Raw genomic sequence first — 18,322 nt, forward strand, 5'->3', positions numbered from 1 at the left:
TTGTGGTACGGTTTATTATTATTTTATTTTACGGCGTTCATCGTGCGGGATAAATAACGAAATAGTTTTGTAGTTCAGGCCGTTACGGACGCGGCGATACCAATTATGTATAGTTTATTTGTTTGTTTATATATTTTTATTAATAATAAAGGACTGATAAGGGAAAAGGGGGGATTTTTACTTTTATTACTTTTAAATCTTTTATTTTCTTATTTTTACACATCTTTTTTTAACTTTTTTTTTACTTTATTACTTTGTCCCACTAGGGGACTTGAGGGCAGGAGGCCCTGATCGCTATTCTAATACACTGCACTACATGCGTAGTGCAGTGTATTAGAACTGTCAGCTACTCACTGACAGCAAGCATAGTGGGTCCTGACGTTGTCAGGACCCACTAGGCTTCCGTCTATGGCATAGCCGGACGCCATTGTTTGGTGTCCGGTTGCCATAGTCACCATCGCCGTAGCAGGCCGGCGATGGCAGCTTAACCTCTAAAAAGCCGCGATCTCTATAGAACGCGGCTTTTAAGGGGTTAATCGGCGGGGACACAGCGATCGGTCCCCGCTGTAGGAGCTGTGACAGCTGCTGAACAAGACAGCAGCGTCACAGCTCCTGTATGTGTCGGGAGGACGGCCGTGACATACTATTACGTCATGGAGCGCGAACGATACAGCTGCCATGACGTAATAGTACGTCAAGGAGCGGGAAGGGGTTAATACAAGAGTATATTGCAGACAATTACCAAAGTGATACTCTGCAGGACCAACAGTCCCCACGGTCACACTACAATAAATTTTCAGAATAATTACCCTTACCAACGGCCACCTTCTTATACAATTACATTAGAAGTTTGCCCCACTAGAGTAAGCAGTTTCCCTGTCTCTATTAGGGACAGTCTTTCTTTATAAGAAGTTTTTTTTGTGTTATTAGAGGTTACGTTTTAATATCCATCACACCACTTTTCCTTACTTTTCTTTGTAGTTATTTCTTTTTCTGGGCATGAGGTTCTGTCTTATGAAAATAAATTACAACTACGCACATAACTTTTTATTTGAGTGACTACGTTTTATTGTGTAATGGCAGTCCACACTTGTGTGAGGCTTTGAGGACATTTATCAAACACTGACTGCTGTGTAGGAAGGAGAGGAAGTCCAAATCTAGTGGCGCTATTGTTTTTCGACTGAGGTCACATGACCATTTCCGCCTGTTACTCTCTACTGCCACTCAGCTCCTCTCATTTCTACTCTGCGATCAGTGTTTGATATAGGTCCTGTATACACCGTAATGTCAGTGTGGACTGCTTTTACACACTAAAATTTCATTAAACTTCAAACTGTTGCTGCTCACTTACCCTCCTATGGCTTCTCTTTAGCTCCAGCCACCACTGTATTGTGTCGTGACGCCATAAAAAATCACAATGTTTTGTGTGACAGTGTGAGGACACATGTTTCAGCTTTGGTGCCGCTGTTCTAAGAACCAGGAGGGTTAGTATTAGAGATGAGTGAACCTATTTGGCATGAATTGAATTCGGTCCGAATTGTATAAACTTTTCTGATTAGCCGTAATCCTAAACCTTTGAAGTTATCGGAGCACGAATCCTCCAAATGGCCGCCATTTTGTAGGTTATAGAAAAAATAAGGGTAGAAGAGGAGATTTAAAAAAACCACGATACTCACCACCCACCCTGGTCTTCCATAGCAACGCGTTCCTGTCGGCAGGTGAGATGACGTAGCTGTCGCATGTGATCGCTGCAGCCTGTGATTGGCTGCAGCACTCATATGGAACAGCTTCGTCATCTCACCTGCCGGCAGGGACACGTCGCTACGAAAGACCAGGGTGGGTGGTGAGTATGGTGACCCGATTGCTTTGTTTGATTCTGACAGGGCTATCGAGGGACTTTCATGGTGAATTTATTCGGACCGAAATGCATCTCCGGGCCGATTCTATAGTATAGGCCCCGAAACTAAATACTCTGGGTTCCCCAGGAATCACTTTTTCACTGTCGCGCGCGTGTGTGTGTGTGTGTGTGTGTGTGTGTGTGTGTGTGTGTGTGTGTGTGTATTATATGTATATGTGTATATATATATATATATGTATGTATATAGATAGATACATACACATATAGGTGCACATTACATACATCTAGTATATTTACACGCTATATACATACAGTATTTACATACACAAGACACACAGATTATATTACACATTTATACATACATATTACGCACATTAAACATATATACATACATATTACACACATTATATTACATACATTTATACAGAACACATATATACAAATATCTACACACATATCTCAGATCTTTCCTTTCCTTTCACATTCAATCACTTTCACGCTCCTGTCATTTTCACCTCAAAAACATCTCCAGAATCCACCCTTTTCTTACGGAGGAAACGGCCAAAACTCTTATTGTTGCTCTGATTCACTCTCATCTTCCCTCTCCTATCTATCCTCAATGCAGCAGCCAGGCTCATATTTATGACCAACCGCTACAACAACGCCTCTAATCTTTGCCAGTCACTGCACTGGTTGCCCATCACCTTCAGAATAAACTTCAAACTTATTACTCTCACCCACAAAGCTCTCCACAGTGCTGCACCTCCTTACATCTCCTCCCTCATCTCTGTCTACCACCCTACTCGGGATCTACGTTCTGCTAATGGCCTTAGATTAAAATCCTCCATAATCCGCACCTCGCACTCCCGTCTCCAAGATTTTTCTCGTGCTGCATCGGTCCTCTGGAATGTGCTACCCCAGACAATCAGAGTAATTCCCAATATCCACAGTTTTAAACGTGCCCTGAAAACACATCTATTTAGACAGGCCTATAACATTCCCTAATCTGACTCCTTTCTATGGCCCCCCTTTTAGATTAGTTATCAGAATAAGCGTCATACACGGATACTGGCTGGTGACCGGCTCATGCAGGTTTATGTGTACCACCCATGTCTATAAAAAATAGCTGAACTATTGTACAGAACAAAAACTGTTACACTTTGTTTCTCCCTTATTTCCTCATAGATTGTAAGCTCTTGCGAGCAGGGTCCCCACTCCTCTGGTTTGAATTGTAAATTAACTGTGTCACTATGTAATGTCTGTTATTGTTTGTTTCATGTTCCCTCTAAATTGTAAAGTGCTGCGTAATATGTTGGCGCTATATAAATATTATTATAACATATCTGCACATTATGCACACACATTACACATAGACTAACCTTTTCTGCACATGAAGTTTGGTGAGTGGAGGAGCATTGACACTACAGTACAGGAAATCTCTTGTGTTTGAGTTTACGCAGTCTCCCTCCCCTTATGTCTGGCCCGACTGCTAAATGCTTGCTGTAAAAAGTTACTACAAGCTAGGCTGAGGTAGCTGATGCAGGACCTGACAGAGACTGAGCAACTAGCCGATTCTGCCGGTGGGTGGGCCCTCCTCTGCTCTGCTATCACACAGTGCTGTCAGCATAGAGAGAGCAGTTTTGTGCTTACAGTCTCTACACTGTTTTTTAGCTGCACGCATCCTCGGACGGGCAGCTGAACAGCGGTGCTGAAGCAGGGGGCCCTTTGAGAATTGGGGCCGTGGGCAGTTTCCCAGTTTGCCCCCCTAATGCCAGCCCTGGGCACGGCCAGAGGTGGAGCTGCATTTAGGACTTGTTCACATCAGCGTTGGCTTTCCGTCGAGGTTTCAGTTGGGTGAACCCCGCAACGGAAAGTCAAACTGAAACCACAGCTTCCGTTTCCGTCACCATTGATATCAATGGTGACGGAAACATTGCTAATGGTTTCCGTTTGTCACCATTCTGGCAGGTTTCCGTTTTAATGACAACCAACGGCACCCCCCCCCCCATTGCGTCGCAAGGGGGGCCATTGGAACATCGCAGTGGGCCACCCTTGTTTCTAGTAATTGAAATGCCGCGGTCGCTATTGACCGTGGCATTTAACGGGTTAAACGAGCGGGATCCCTCTCGATACCTTGAAGTGTCAGCTACAGCACACAGCCGATACGCTTACTCAATGATCAATAAGTGAGGTTCTGTATTTCACGTATGATGATGTTCCCTGTATGATTTCTATCTTCCCCAATCTTTATAAAGACGTCTGCAGTACTAGATCCTCCAGTTCCTCCAGTTTTCTCAACTTCTCCTCCACAACGTTCCTTCTCCTGAATGACCCACCAAGGATGGACAAATACGTGAATGAGATGAGCAGAAAAATATTAAACTTCACCTTGGAGATCATCTACCTGTTGAGCGGAGAGGTAAACTTTTCTACATTATAGAACAAGTCACACATAGGGAAGGGGCAATACATAAAAGGAAGTAATAGGAAGAATCCAATATCCTGTATAACCGCGTCCAGACCTTCCAAGTGACGTCAAGAAGCCAATAGCAGAAAAGCTGAAGATCAGCCACCAATATGGTCAGTTATGTGTCATGTCACCAATGCAGCAATAGTAATGTTGTAGAGCCTTGAGAATGACAAGTTGGAGGATCAGGATGTCTCTAAATAGAAACATAGAAGATGATGGCAGGAGGGGAGCACATGGTCCATCTAGTAGCCCCCAATATTATTTCCTTTTTAGTTTTGGCCTCATTCTATTTTCTCAATGTCTTTTTGAAGGTGAGGCCTCCAGTATTACAGATGCGGGGTTACTAGAGCTCTATACGGTCACAATCTCCCTCTTTCTACTGAGGGGGGAATACTGTGTTCAGTTCTCTAAGTGTCTCTCCCCATACGCAGGAGTACACAATAGTGAAGAAGACATCGGGTGACTGTACGACTCCCATCATCCATGAGTCAGAAGGATGGTGCAGTAGTCAGAGCCCCATCACAGAGCCTCCCCCTCACTCCCGGATACATGAGAAGAAGATCTTAGAACTGATATACAAGATGACTGAGCTGCTGACTGGAGAGGTGACGCTGCTGGGAATGCTGGGAAATTCTACAGTAACCGCACTGGAGGTGTCTGGGTAATGACTATCATTGTGTGTGTCAGGTTCCTATAAGGTGTCAGGATGTCACTGTCTATCTCTCCATGGAGGAGTGGGAGTATCTAGAAGGACACAAGGATCTGTACGAGGAGGTCATGATGGAGAACTACCGGCCGCGCACATCACAAGGTGAGATATAGATATATAATTTATATATTATAATTTTTTTGTTGAAGTGTTAATTCCATCATGTGCAGTATATACAGATATGTGATTCCTGATGTCAGATTACACGTTCCTCGCTTTGCTGCAGTGCTGCACTAGGGAATGTTCACAGATTTGTTGTAGAAGTTTCCTTATAACTGATTGTTGTTGTTTTTGCAGCAGGTACATGAAGTTTTACTAACCACAATTAGATGAGTTGGACAATCACAGAAATTTCTGCAACCATTTTTCTATGTGTGAACATAGTCTTATATAACCAGTGACAGATCTGCGCTGCTATTATAATCTCTACAACATGAGGAGTGTAAAGTTCTACCATGTGGGAACAGAGGATGTGACAATCATATGGAGATATAGCAAAGGGTTAATTAAATATCTTCCCTGTAAGACGCAATATACAGGGTTACTGCTAGTAATGTAGAATGTGGATACAGGGATCTGTCCGATTGTCAGCCGGGGGCATGGAGGTATTTTCCACTTTTGTAGAATTGGGTCTATGTCGTGTAAAGATTGGTTTTCAACTTCCTCTAAATCTACTGGGATTCGTTAGATATATTAAATACTTGCATTTCCCATAATTTAACAATTCTAGATCACCATTTCTTAGAACTTTGCATTGTACTGTTCCTCTGTTATTCCTCCTAGAAATGTATGAATGATTTGACATCTAGATGTTACCAGCCGAGGGTGTGTCCATACAGTCTGACAATGTCCAAACAGTGCTGACAATATCAAAAGGTGTAGGGACACAACTCTTTCACAAGGGGAATGGTAACAGACTTTTTCTCAATTAAATCTTAAATTTACAGTAGGAATAACCGAGGAACTACATAACTTAGAATTCTGAGAAAAGATGCCTCAGTATTGTTGATTCATGGGGAATACAAGTATGTAGTAAAACAGACATGTGAGGTGAGCCGACAAGTCCTCTATAAAGAAGTTTAAACTTGATGGACTTAGACCTTGTTTATCCCACTATCTATGTAACTATGTAAAATGTCTCTCTGTCTATCCTGATCAGCCCTAACATAAAAACCAACTGCCTAATATGGTAAAGGCCGCCCCCGTGCTGCCAAAACAGCTCTGACCCATGGACATGTGGCATCTCCATGGTATCTGGCACAAGACGTTTTCAAATCCTTCAAGTCCTGTAAGTTGTGAGGTGCGGCCTTCATGGATCGGACTTGTTTTTCCAGCACACCTTACAGATAATTGATCGGATTGAGATCTGGGGTATTTGGAGCCAAGTCAACTCCTTTAACCATTCCTGATCAATATTTGCAGTGTGACGGGGGCATTATCCTTCTGAAAGTGGCCACTACCGTGAGGAATAACGCCATAAGGCTGGGTTCATACGACCATGTTACGTCCGTAATGGATGTTCCGTATTTCGGCCGGAAGTCCCGGACCGAACACAGTGCAGGGAGCCGGGCTCCTAGCATCATAGTTATGTACGATGCTAGGAGTCCCTGCCTCGCTGCAGGACAACTGCCCCGTACTGTAATCATTTTTTTAGTATGAGACAGTAGTTCCACAGAGAGGCAGGGACTCCTAGCTTCGTAGATAACTATGATGCTAGGAGCCCGGCTCCCTGCACGGTGTTGGGTCCGGGACTTCCGGCCGAAATACGTTCCGTCCATTACGGACGTAACATGGTCGTGTGAACGCAGCCTAAGGGGGTATTTGTCTGCAGCAATGTTTAGGTAGGTGGTACGTGTCACATTTACATGAATGCCAGGAACAGCAGAACATTGCCCAGATCATCACACTGCTTCCGTCGGCTTGTAGTCTTCATATAATGCATCCTGCTGCCATCTCTTTCCCAGGTAAGCAACGTTCCCAGCGTCCACATGATGTAAAATAAAATACATTTATTGGACCAGGCCTCCTTCTTCCATGGCCCAGTTCTGATACTGCCTATTGTAGGTGCTTTTGGTGGTGGATAGGGGTCAGCATGGGCACTCTGACTGGTCTGTGGCTACACAGCTCCTTGGGCAGTAAGCTGCGATGATATTCGTGTTCTGACACCTTTCTACTATAGCTTTAAGTGACTTATTCATTAATTTGTCGTACAGTAACTCTTCTGTGGGTTGGGACCAGCTGAGCTCCCCACACACATTAATGAGTCTTGACCGCCAATCACGCTGTTGCCGGTACACCGCTTGTCCTTCCTTGGAGCACTTTTGGTAGGTAAGAACCCTTACATACCAGAAACACCCCACAAGACTGGCAGTTTTGGGGATACATGACCAATTTGGCTTTTGTCATTTTACACTTCTCCGTGTTTCAAACACATTAACTTAAAGAGCTGACTGTTCACTTGCTGTCTATTACCCTAATACCCCCCCCCCCCTTTGTCAGGCGCCATTGTCACAAGATCATCAATGTTCTTCAATTCACCTGTCAGTGGTTTTAATGTTATGTCTGATCGGTGTATACTGTATATGGAGGAGGACAGGGTGGGTCATCTCTATCATAGCGCTGTCATGGTCTCACAGAAAATCAATTACCAGTAAATGTAATCATAAATATAATTTTTTTTCTCCATTCGCCATAACAGCACCAGGGCAAGGAAACTTGGGTGTATATAACCGTAGATCTTCCTCCAACATCTCAGCGGTTTCCCATACCTTGTAGAGGGGAAACTTAGAGAAGTTGTTTTCCTTACTACAGGTACTTTGTCTGACCGTGGGTTCCCTCTCATAAAATTTTTGACTTCCCATATAAGCAGAGGTTATTTTTCCAGGGCAATGACCTGGTACTACATTGGTTGGCACGGGGCACTTATAATAGGACCCCTGCGTCCTGCCGATTTCACGTGTATTCACATCCTTAAGAGGGAAATGCAATTGAATACTATGGTGGAGCAGAAAGCCATCGGTTCCCCGCCGTTCACTCTGGTAGTCCACAATAGGCCTGCAGCGTGCAAAGCACTGGGACCATGGTGCAGTTGGTTAGAAGCACAACATTGTCCTTTTGGCTCTGATAATAAACATAGAAGTGTAGAAAGAAGTGTCTGATATATAGACAGATCTACAGTAGTCATGTATTCAGTCACTGTGTCTCCCACAGATGGATCCAGTAGGCGAAATCCACCAGAGAGATGTTCCAGTCCTCGGTATTCCCAGAATTGCCCAGAGGAAAGTCACAATGTCCCAGAGAATCATCAGGTAGATGAAGTTGATCCCTATACCAAATCTATATAGGGGTGTGTGGAGCTTTTTGGTCCTGTGGTCATAGATTTTGGTGGTTTCTTATGTTGATCTGTTAGATTCTTTGCACTCTCTGCTGTATTGTACTAAACTGTTACACATGTGAAATCAGGGGGAAGATCTGACCAATATTAAAGCAGAGGATGAAGCAGAAGAAGAGTGGTTGAGGGGCGCTCAACCATGTAAGAGTGAAGTGGAGGAGGACATTCCTGGAGGTATTACCACAGGTAAGTAATATTGAATTTAGAAAGTGAATTCAGGGGGTTTCTTGAGGTGAGGTTCCTCCTTGGTTTTACATTACATTAAGGGTATGTTCACACGTGCACATCCGTTACGGCCGAAATGACGGGGCTGTTTTCAGGAGAAAACAGCCCCGTCATTTCAGCCGTAACGGCATGTGCAGGCGCTTGAACGCCGCGTCCATTACGGATGTAATTGGCGCTGCTTTTCATTGGAGTCAATGAATAACGGCTCCATTTACGTCCAAAGAAGTGACAGGACACTTCTTTGGCGCGGGCGTCTATTTACGCGCCGTCTTTTGACAGCGACGCGTAAATATACGCCTCGTGTGAACAGACAAACGTCAGCCCATTGCTTTCAGTGGGCAGATGTTTGTCAACGCATTCAAGCCGTAATTTCGGACGTAATTCCAGGCGTAAAACACCCGAATTACTTCCGTAATTTGGCCATGTGAACATACCCTAACACTTCAGACAACATGTTATACATAGTGCTGGACCTGAGTGAGCTGTGACTGCACATAGAAGCTCTCTACAAGGTGTTGATCCGGTCATGCACTAGGCTTAGTATCAGATTTTGAGGGGCATCAGCTGCAATTAACAGCTGCAATAACAGCCAAGATCTGAGAAAACTCAGTTCAACCACTTGAGCACAAAGATCAATTCTGATAATTCTCTCGTTGACATTTCCAGCCTTGCACTGTGTGTGAAACCACCCTCACAGTGTCGTTTTTCGGCCCTTTTTATTTGTTTTTTTTCAGGCAGATGTTACATGACCGTTTATAGCAGGACAACAAATTCTAGAAAAGGAGTCACCTAGTGGCAGTAACTTCATACAGACTTTGCAAGGATAAATTAGACATTTTTTTGAAGAAAGCAAAATTGCTAGAGGTCAGGTATACTATTAGATTAACACAAGTTTTTAATGAAAAGTTATTGTCCATTTAAAGTGTTTTTCAAAGATTTTTAAGGCTGGAATTAGGCATTACATTTTTGTGGCAGTATTTGGTTCTGTTTTTTGAGCCAAAGCCAGTGGTGGTTTTGAAGGGAATGGCTCAAAGCTTTCCTTCCTGCTGGATCCACTTCTGACTGACTATAAAATAAACTGCATACAGCCGAATATGTCATAAATTTGTCTACTTTGTGGTTTGAAAAATCTAAAATTCTCAAAATCTATTTTTAATCCTAACAGAAGATGCCAGTAAGAACTCTGAGGGAAACTTCATGTTTTCGATAAATTATGAAATAGAAGATGAAGATATCAAGCAGCAGTCTTCAGGAGAAACCACCATTGCCCTTAATGTACATCCAGGACTTCACAGTACAGATCTGTCATATAATTCCCCTAAACCTCTTACTTTACATGAGAGAATTCACACAGGGGAGAATCCTTATTCATGTTCAGAATGTGGGAGATGTTTTACAGAAAAATCAAGTCTTGTTACACATAAGAGAAGTCACACAGGGGTAAAGGCATATTCATGTTCAGAATGTGGGAAGTGCTTTAGAGAGAAAAGAGGTCTTACTTTACATGACCGAATTCACGCAGGAAAGCCATATTCATGTTCAGAATGTGGAAAATGTTTTAGAGTTAAATCAAGTCTTGTTATACATGAGAGAATTCACACAGGGGAGAAGCCATATTCATGTTCCGAATGTGGGAAATGTTTTACAGAAAAATCAACTCTTGTTAAACATGAGAGAATTCACACAGGAGAGAAACCATATTCATGTTCAGAATGTGGGAAATGTTTTACAGTTAAATCAAATCTTGTTACACATGAGAGAAGTCACACAGGAGAGAAGCTGTATTCATGTTCAGAATGTGGGAAGTCGTTTAGAGATAAAACACATCTTACTTTACATGAGAGAATTCACACAGGAGTAAAGCCATATTCATGTTCAGAATGTGGGAAATGTTTTACAGAAAAATCAAATCTTGTTAAACATGAGAGAAGTCACACAGGAGAGAAGCCGTATTCATGTTCAGAATGTGGGAAATGCTTTTCACGAAAATCACATCTTGTTACGCATGAGAGAAGTCACACAGGAGAGAACCTGTATTCATGTTCAGAATGTGGGCAATGTTTTATACAAAAATCACATCTTACTAAACATGAGAGGAGACACACAGGAGAGAAGCCATATTCATGTTCAGAATGTGGAAAATGTTTTACAGAAAAATCTAATTTTGTAAGCCATAAGAAAATTCACACGGGAGAAAAGCCATTCTCATGTTCTGAATGTGGGAAATGCTTTAGAGATAAAACAGAACTTGCTAAACATGAGAGAATTCATACAGGAGTGAAGCCTTATTCATGTTCAGAATGTGGGAAATGTTTTACAGTAAAATCAACTCTTGTTAAACATGAGAGAATTCACACAGGAGAGAAGCCGTATTCATGTTCAGAATGTGGGCAATGTTTTATACAAAAATCACATCTTACTAAACATGAGAGGAGACACACAGGAGAGAAGCCATATTCATGTTCAGAATGTGGAAAATGTTTTACAGAAAAATCAAATTTTGTAAGCCATAAGAAAATTCACACGGGAGAAAAGCCATTCTCATGTTCTGAATGTGGGAAATGCTTTAGAGATAAAACAGAACTTGCTAAACATGAGAGAATTCATACAGGAGTGAAGCCTTATTAGGAACGTCCGCACGCATACGCGAGTGTTCTTTTCCCCGCGATCCCCTCGCTTTAATGCTGAACGCCGCAGATGCCGTGCACTACCAGTCTCCAGAGGCCCCCCTGAAGATCCTGGGGTGACCCCTGGAGTGTGTGGTAAACTTGAGTGGGATTGACCGCCCTGACCCTGATTTTGCCCTCTCCTTTCTTTAAATGTATGTGGTGCGGGTCCGCTGTGACACCACAAATATCTTGGCTGGCCTGCTGTGATACCACCACTACCGTGCTATTGTCTCTGTGCTACTGCACTGTACTGCTCCACCTGTATTGCCCCCACCTATTATAGTACACCTGGCCTCCCTGTATCTGGGGGATTAATTCATTTTAGGGGAGCTTGTGCAAATTCTCTTAGGAGCTTTTGCGTGCCCAAGAGTGCCCTGAACTTTTAACATGACCACATTTGAGGAATAGGTTGCTAAACCTAAAAGCAAGCCACTGGATAAGCTATTTATCTATATTTTATATATTCTAGCCTGCTCTCATTAAAAAACAGTTGGCTGAAAACTTGTGATAAAACCTTGGACAAATGTACATTGAATTTTCACGAAGGTTGTTTTTCTGCCTGAAGTCCTTTATGTGCATAGTCTGCAATTGTCCGCAATATGAACCATACCAGAAAAAAATAGAGCATATAGCCAGAATTATATAAGAGTATAACCATTTTATTCCATAAATATAACATACATTTAAAAAAACATGTAATTACAAGACTCTAGTGCAAACAATGTGGTATTGTAGAGCTCAACATGGAAGTTACTGAATGAAATGTAATGAAGTATAGAAAGACTGTACTGACTTTTTATAAATAAGTCATTTTATTGTGCAAACGCTAAAAAAAAGGACCAAACCTATATACATATGGTATCGCCGTAACCGTACCAACTCGCAGAATAAAGTAAAAATTTCATTTATAGCGTACGGTGAGCGCCGCAAAAAGAAAACCTAGAAAACGGTGTCAGAATTCCTGTTTTTTTGCTCAGGATTGCAAAAAAATTGAATAAAAAGTGATAAAAAAAAAAATCGCATGTACCCCAAAATGGTACCAATGAAAACTACAGATTGTCCCGCAACAATTAAGCCCTCACACGGCTCCGGTGGTGAAAAAATAAAAAAGTTCTGGCTTTCAGAATATGTCGATGCAAAATGTGCAGAGTGTTCCAAAAGCGGATAACATCGGGCGCCATTTATCAGTGCGACAATGGCCACACATCTATGAATTATTATTTATTTACCCCATTATTATACCCTCTTATTATGCCCTGATGTACTCCGTACAGATTACACATGCCCCCCACATTATAAACTGAAATACCAGCAAAACCCAAAACAGAAAAACTACCAAGCAAAATCTGCGCTCCAAAAGCAAAATGGCGTTCCCTCCCTTCTGAGCCCTGCAGCGTGCCAAAGCAGCAGTTTGCGCCCACACCTATGGCGTCGCCATACCCGAGAGAACCCGCTTAACGTTTTATGCACTAAAATGGAATATCGGTGGAAAATTGCAATTTTCCCTTTGAACCATCCGTTGCGCATTAACCCCTTTGCGCACTATGACTTAATTGCCCGTCATGGTGCGGCGGTTGATGTATGTAGCCGGCTCACGTGCTCTGCTCGCTCCATACGCTGCGGGTGTCGGCTGTGTATTACAGCAGGCCCCCTCGGTACTAACGGACAGGTACAGCGATCGCTCTGTTACAGAAGCCTGTAAGAATAACAATATACTGCAATACATTAGTATTGCAGTGTATTGTACCAGCGATCCAATGATCGCTGGATCAAGTCCCCTAAGGGGATTGATTAATAAAATGTGTAGAAGAATTATAGTTATTAGTAGTGAGAATTTTTTTTTTTTAAAGACAAAACACCTTTTCGCATTTTTCTTCTAAAGTAATGTAAAAAAAATGAACAAAAATGGTATCGCTACGTCCGTAAAAGTCCGAACTATTACAATATACCATTATTTAATTTGCACAGTGCACACCTTAAAAAAATTTAATAATTGAAACCGCCAAAATCGCTGTTTTTTTTTTTTTGTCACCTTCGCTCTAAAAAAAAAATGTAATACAACTTTTGAATCACTTTTTATGTACCAAAAAATGGTACCAATAAAAACTGCAGCTCCTCCCGCAAGAAATAAGCCCTCACACCACTCTATTAATGGAAAAATAAAAAAGTTATGGCTCTTGGAAAGCGGGGAGTGAAAATCTAAAATATGAAAGCAAAAAATGGATCAGTCCTGAAAGGGTTAATTAATTTCTAATAAAAAAACGTATGACCCCATGTGGGGTATTTCCGTACTCGGGAGACATTGCTTTATAAAAAATGGTTGTTTTTTTCCTTCTTTATCCCTTGTGAAAATGAGAAAATTCAAAATTTTAGTGGAAAAAATTTTGATATTCATTTTCGCGCCCTAATTCTAATACACTCTGCAAAAGACCCGTGGGGTGTAAATGCTCACTATACCCCATGAAAAATTCCTTGAAGGGTTTTCCAAAATGGGGTCACTTTTGGTGGGTTTCCACTGTTTTGGCTCCTCCAGTGCATTGCAAATGCGACATGGCACCAAAAACCATTCCAGCAAAATCAAAAATCCAAATTGCGCTCCTTCCCTTCTGAGCCCTGCTGTGGGTCCAAACAGCAGTTTATTACCACATATGGGGTATTGTCGTAATCGGGAGACATTGCTTTACAAATGTTGGGGTGCATTTTCTTCGTTATTCCTTGTAAATAATAAAAATTTCTATGTTTCAGAAAAAAGTAGATTTTAATTTTTAGACTAATTCCAATATAGTTAGCGAAAAACCTGTGTGGTCAAAATGCTAACTATACCCCTAGATAAATACCTTAAGGGGTCTAGTTTTCGAAATGGGGTCGTTTATGGGGAGTTTCTATCGTTCTGGCAGCTCAAAGCTTCTCCAAATGTACAGTGGGCCTAAAACATTTTCAAGCAAAATATGAGTCCAGAAAGCCTCCGGGTGCGCCCTTCCTTTTGGGCCCTGCCGTGTGTCCAAACAACGCATTAGGGCCACAATGTGGGTATTTTTGAAAACAGGAGAAACAGGGTGATAGATTTTGTGGTGTGTTTCTTCATTCTCATGTTCGCTTTATAAAGAAATCGGTCTTCAAACTGATACTTTTATGAAAAAAGTGAAATAATTTTTTTTTCACCTGATATGCATTACATTTAGCAAAGAACTGTGGCGTCAAAATAATTACTATACACCTAAATAATTACGTTATGGGGTCTAGTTTTCGAAATGGGGTAATTTATGGGGAGTTTCTATCGTTCTGGCAGCTCAAAGCCTCTCCAAATGTACAGTGGGGCCTAAAACATTTTCAAGCAAAATATGAGTCCTGAAAGCCTCCGGGTGCGCCCTTCCTTTTGGGCCCTGCCGTGTGTCCAGGCAGCGCATTAGGGCCACAATGTGGGTATTTTTGAAAACAGGGTGATAGATTTTGTGGTGTGTTTCTTCATTTTCATGGTCGCTTTACAAAGAAATTAATCTTCAAACTGATACTTTTATGAAAAAAAGTGAGTTTTTTTTTTCACCTGCTATGTATTCAATTTAGCAAAAAACTGTGGGGTCAAAATACTTACTATACCCCTAGGTAAATACCTTAAGGGGTCTAGTTTTCTAAATGGGGTCATTTGTGGGGGTTTCCATCACTCTGAGATTTATGAGCCTCTGAAAACCTGGCTTGGTGCAGGAAAACAAAATGTACTTCAAAATTTATAAAATGATTATTCAATTTGTAAGTCCTCTAAATTGCTGAAAATTTATTTTATTTTTTCAAAAGTGCTGCCAAAATAGAGTAAAGAGATAGAAATATATATTTAATTATAAAAATTGTACAGTATGTGTGTACATATGTGACATATTGCAGTTAAACATAGGGGAAAATGGTAATTTTTACAAAATTTCTTCAATTTTTCTATTCTTTAATTAATTTCCGCAAATCGTATCAGTCTACTTTTACCACTAAAATAAAGTACAACATGTGACGAAAAAACAATGTCAGAATTACTTGGATATTCAAAACTTTCACAGAGTTATTCTCTGATAAAGTCATACATACCAGATTTGACAAATCTGGCTTGGTCATAAAGGTATAAACATGCCCGGTCATTAAGGAGTTAAGCAAGTGAAATGCATGCTCGATCGTGTTGAGATCTGGTGATTGACTTGTCCATTGCAGAATATTCTACTTCTTTGCCTTAACCCCTTGCGTACCTTTGACGTAATAGTACGTCGCTGGCCGCTTATTCCAGCGTACCTTCGACGTACTATTACGGCGCAGGAATAAACTGTCACTATGTGAAATCACATAGTGACAGAACAGCGGCGGCAGCTGTCATTGACAGCTAACCGTCTCTGCTACCGGCCTGGGGACCAATTAGCAGTCCCCAATGCCGGCGATTGCTGTGATTGGTCAGTCTCTGAAGACTGACCAATCACAGCCGTCTGTTACATCGTCTGCAGGAGAAAGCTCCTGTCACTTTCTCTGATCTCCTCACTTCTGTGAGATACGTGAGGAGATCAGAGAAAGCGGTGTAAAAAAAAACAAAACACTTTTTGCGTATAGTAACGCCCTGAGGATGAAGCGGGCACAGGAGCTGTGCTCGCTCCATCTTCATCGGATGTCGGCTGTAATATACAGCCGACATCCCACTGCAACTACAGCGATCACTGTCCTCTCCGATCGCTGTAGTTTAACCCCTTAAATGCCGCTGTCAATAGCGACAGCGGCATTTAAGTGATTGCTACAGAGGGAGGGGGCTCCCTCTGCACCCCATTGCCCCCCCCCCCGCGAAAAATCGCGGGGTTCTGATGGTTGCAATGGCAACCAGGAAGCCTAGCAACGGCTTCCTGGTTGCCAGGTACGGGAGCCTATTAGGTCCTGCCCAAGGCAGGACGTAATAGGCTCAACTGTCAGTTGTAAAGTGACAGTTACAATACACTGCACTACATCAGTACATACAGAAGTAGTGCAGGGGATCAGAAGATCAGATCTTCCAGTCCCCTAGTATGTGTAAAATAAAAAGTGAAAAAAAAGTAAAAAAAAAAATTTAGATAAATAAATACAAGTTTTACATAATAAAAACAATAATCGCCTTGTTTCCCTGATCAAGCCCTTTATAATTAGAAAAAAAAGACAAAAACTAGACATAATAGGTATCGCCGCGTTCGTATCGGCCTGACCTAAAAAAATATAGTATTATTTATCCCGCACGGTGAACACCGTAAAAAAAATACCATAAAAAACAATGGCAGAATTTCCTTTTTTGGTCACGTTTCCAAAAAAATTGAATAAAAAGTGATCAAAAAGTCGCGCGTAGCCAAACATGGTACCAATAAAAACGACAGTGTGTCACGCAAAAAATGTATGTACTCCGCACAGATTACATATGCCCCCACATTATAAACTGAAACACCAGTAAAACACTAAACAAAACTACTACCAAGCAAAATCTGCGCTCCAAAAGCCAAATGGCGCTGCTTCTGGGCCTGGCAGTGTGCCCAAACAGCGGTTTATGACCACATATGGGGTATTACCGTACTCTGGAGAACCGCTTAACAATTTATGGGGCGTATGTCTCCAGTGGTACAAGCTGGGCCCAATGCATTGGGCACTGAAATAGCATATCTGTGGAAAATGTCAATTTTCAATCTGCAACATCCACTGTGCACTAATTTCTGCAAAACCTTTGGGGGTCAAAATGCTCACTACACTTCTAGATGAATTCCTTGAGGGGTGTAGTTTCCTAAATGGGGTCACTTCTCTGGAGTTTTCACTGTACTCGTACCTCAGCGCAATGCAACATGGCGTCAAAACCAAATTTTGTAAAATCTCCACTCCAAAAACGAAATTGCACTTTTTCAGTTTAGACCCTTGCCGTGTGTCCAAATAGCCGTTTACAACCACATATGGGGTATTTCCGTAATCAGGAGAAATTGTGTAACACATTTTGGGGTGTCTTTTCTCCTGTATTCCTTGTGGAAATGAAAAATTCTGAGCTAAATCTACAGGTTATTGGAAAAAAAAAATGTTTTCATTTTCACGGACCAATTCTAATAAAATCTATAAAACACCTGAGGGCTCAAAATGCTCACTACACCTCTAATTTAATTCTTTCTGGGGTATAGTCTCCAAATTGGGATCACATCTGGGGAATTTCTACTGTACTGGTACTTCAGGGACTCTGCAAATGCGACATGGCCCCCAGAAACCAATTCAGCAAAATCTGAGCTGCAAAATCCAAATGGTGCTCCGTCCCTTCTGAGCCCTGCCATGGGTCCAAACAGCAGTTTATTACCACATATGGGGTATTTCCGTAATCAGGAGAAATTGCTTTACAAATTTTGAGGTGCTTTTTCTCCTTTATTCCTTATAAAAATTAGAAAATTCTGTGTTTTTTCCCAAAAAAAGTCTCTTTTCATCTTCACAGACTAATTCCAATAAATTCAGCAAAAAACCTGTGGGGTCAAAATGATAACTATACCACTAGAAAAATTCCTTGAGGGGTATAGTTTCCAAAATGGGGTCACTTTTGGGGGGATTCCACTGTTTAGGTCCCTCCAGGGCGTTGCAAACGTGACACGGCACTGAAAACCATTCCAGTAAAATCAGAGCTCCAAAATCCAAATGGTGCTCCGTCCCTTCTGAGCCCTGCTGTGGGTCCAAACAGCAGTTTATTACCACATATGGGGTATTTCCGTAATCGCGAGAAATTGCTTTACAAATGTTGGGGTGCTTTCTCTCCTTTATTTCTTGCAAAAATTAGAAATTTTTACGTTTTTCCAGAAAAAAAGTAGATTTTCATTTTCACAGACTACAGAAAATATAGCAAAATACCTGTGGGGTCAAAATGCTAACTATACCCCTAGATAAATTCCCTGAGGGGTGTAGTTTAAAAAATGGGGGTCACTTTTGGGGGTTTCCACTGTTTTGGCACCACAAGACCTCTTCAAACCTGACATGGTGCCTAAAATATATTCTGAAAAAA

At 41.7% G+C, this 18,322-nt stretch overlaps 1 protein-coding gene across 1 annotated transcript in view; it reads left to right on the top strand.

Moving 5' to 3' along the window:
- LOC142667536 (uncharacterized) overlaps positions 1 to 14,073 on the top strand; it is a 29,671-nt gene extending 15,598 nt beyond the window's left edge. Inside the window, exons 4-9 of the mRNA XM_075847078.1 lie at positions 4,114 to 4,277; positions 4,760 to 4,933; positions 5,016 to 5,139; positions 8,248 to 8,345; positions 8,500 to 8,614; positions 9,819 to 14,073. Of these exons, the coding sequence (XP_075703193.1) occupies positions 4,114 to 4,277; positions 4,760 to 4,933; positions 5,016 to 5,139; positions 8,248 to 8,345; positions 8,500 to 8,614; positions 9,819 to 11,281 (2,138 nt within the window). The 3' untranslated portion in view covers positions 11,282 to 14,073. The remainder of the gene's footprint in view (positions 1 to 4,113; positions 4,278 to 4,759; positions 4,934 to 5,015; positions 5,140 to 8,247; positions 8,346 to 8,499; positions 8,615 to 9,818) is intronic.
- Positions 14,074 to 18,322: the final 4,249 nt, after the last annotated feature.

Source organism: Rhinoderma darwinii (assembly GCF_050947455.1).
Source record: "Rhinoderma darwinii isolate aRhiDar2 chromosome 1 unlocalized genomic scaffold, aRhiDar2.hap1 SUPER_1_unloc_1, whole genome shotgun sequence".
NCBI lineage: Eukaryota > Metazoa > Chordata > Amphibia > Anura > Rhinodermatidae > Rhinoderma > Rhinoderma darwinii.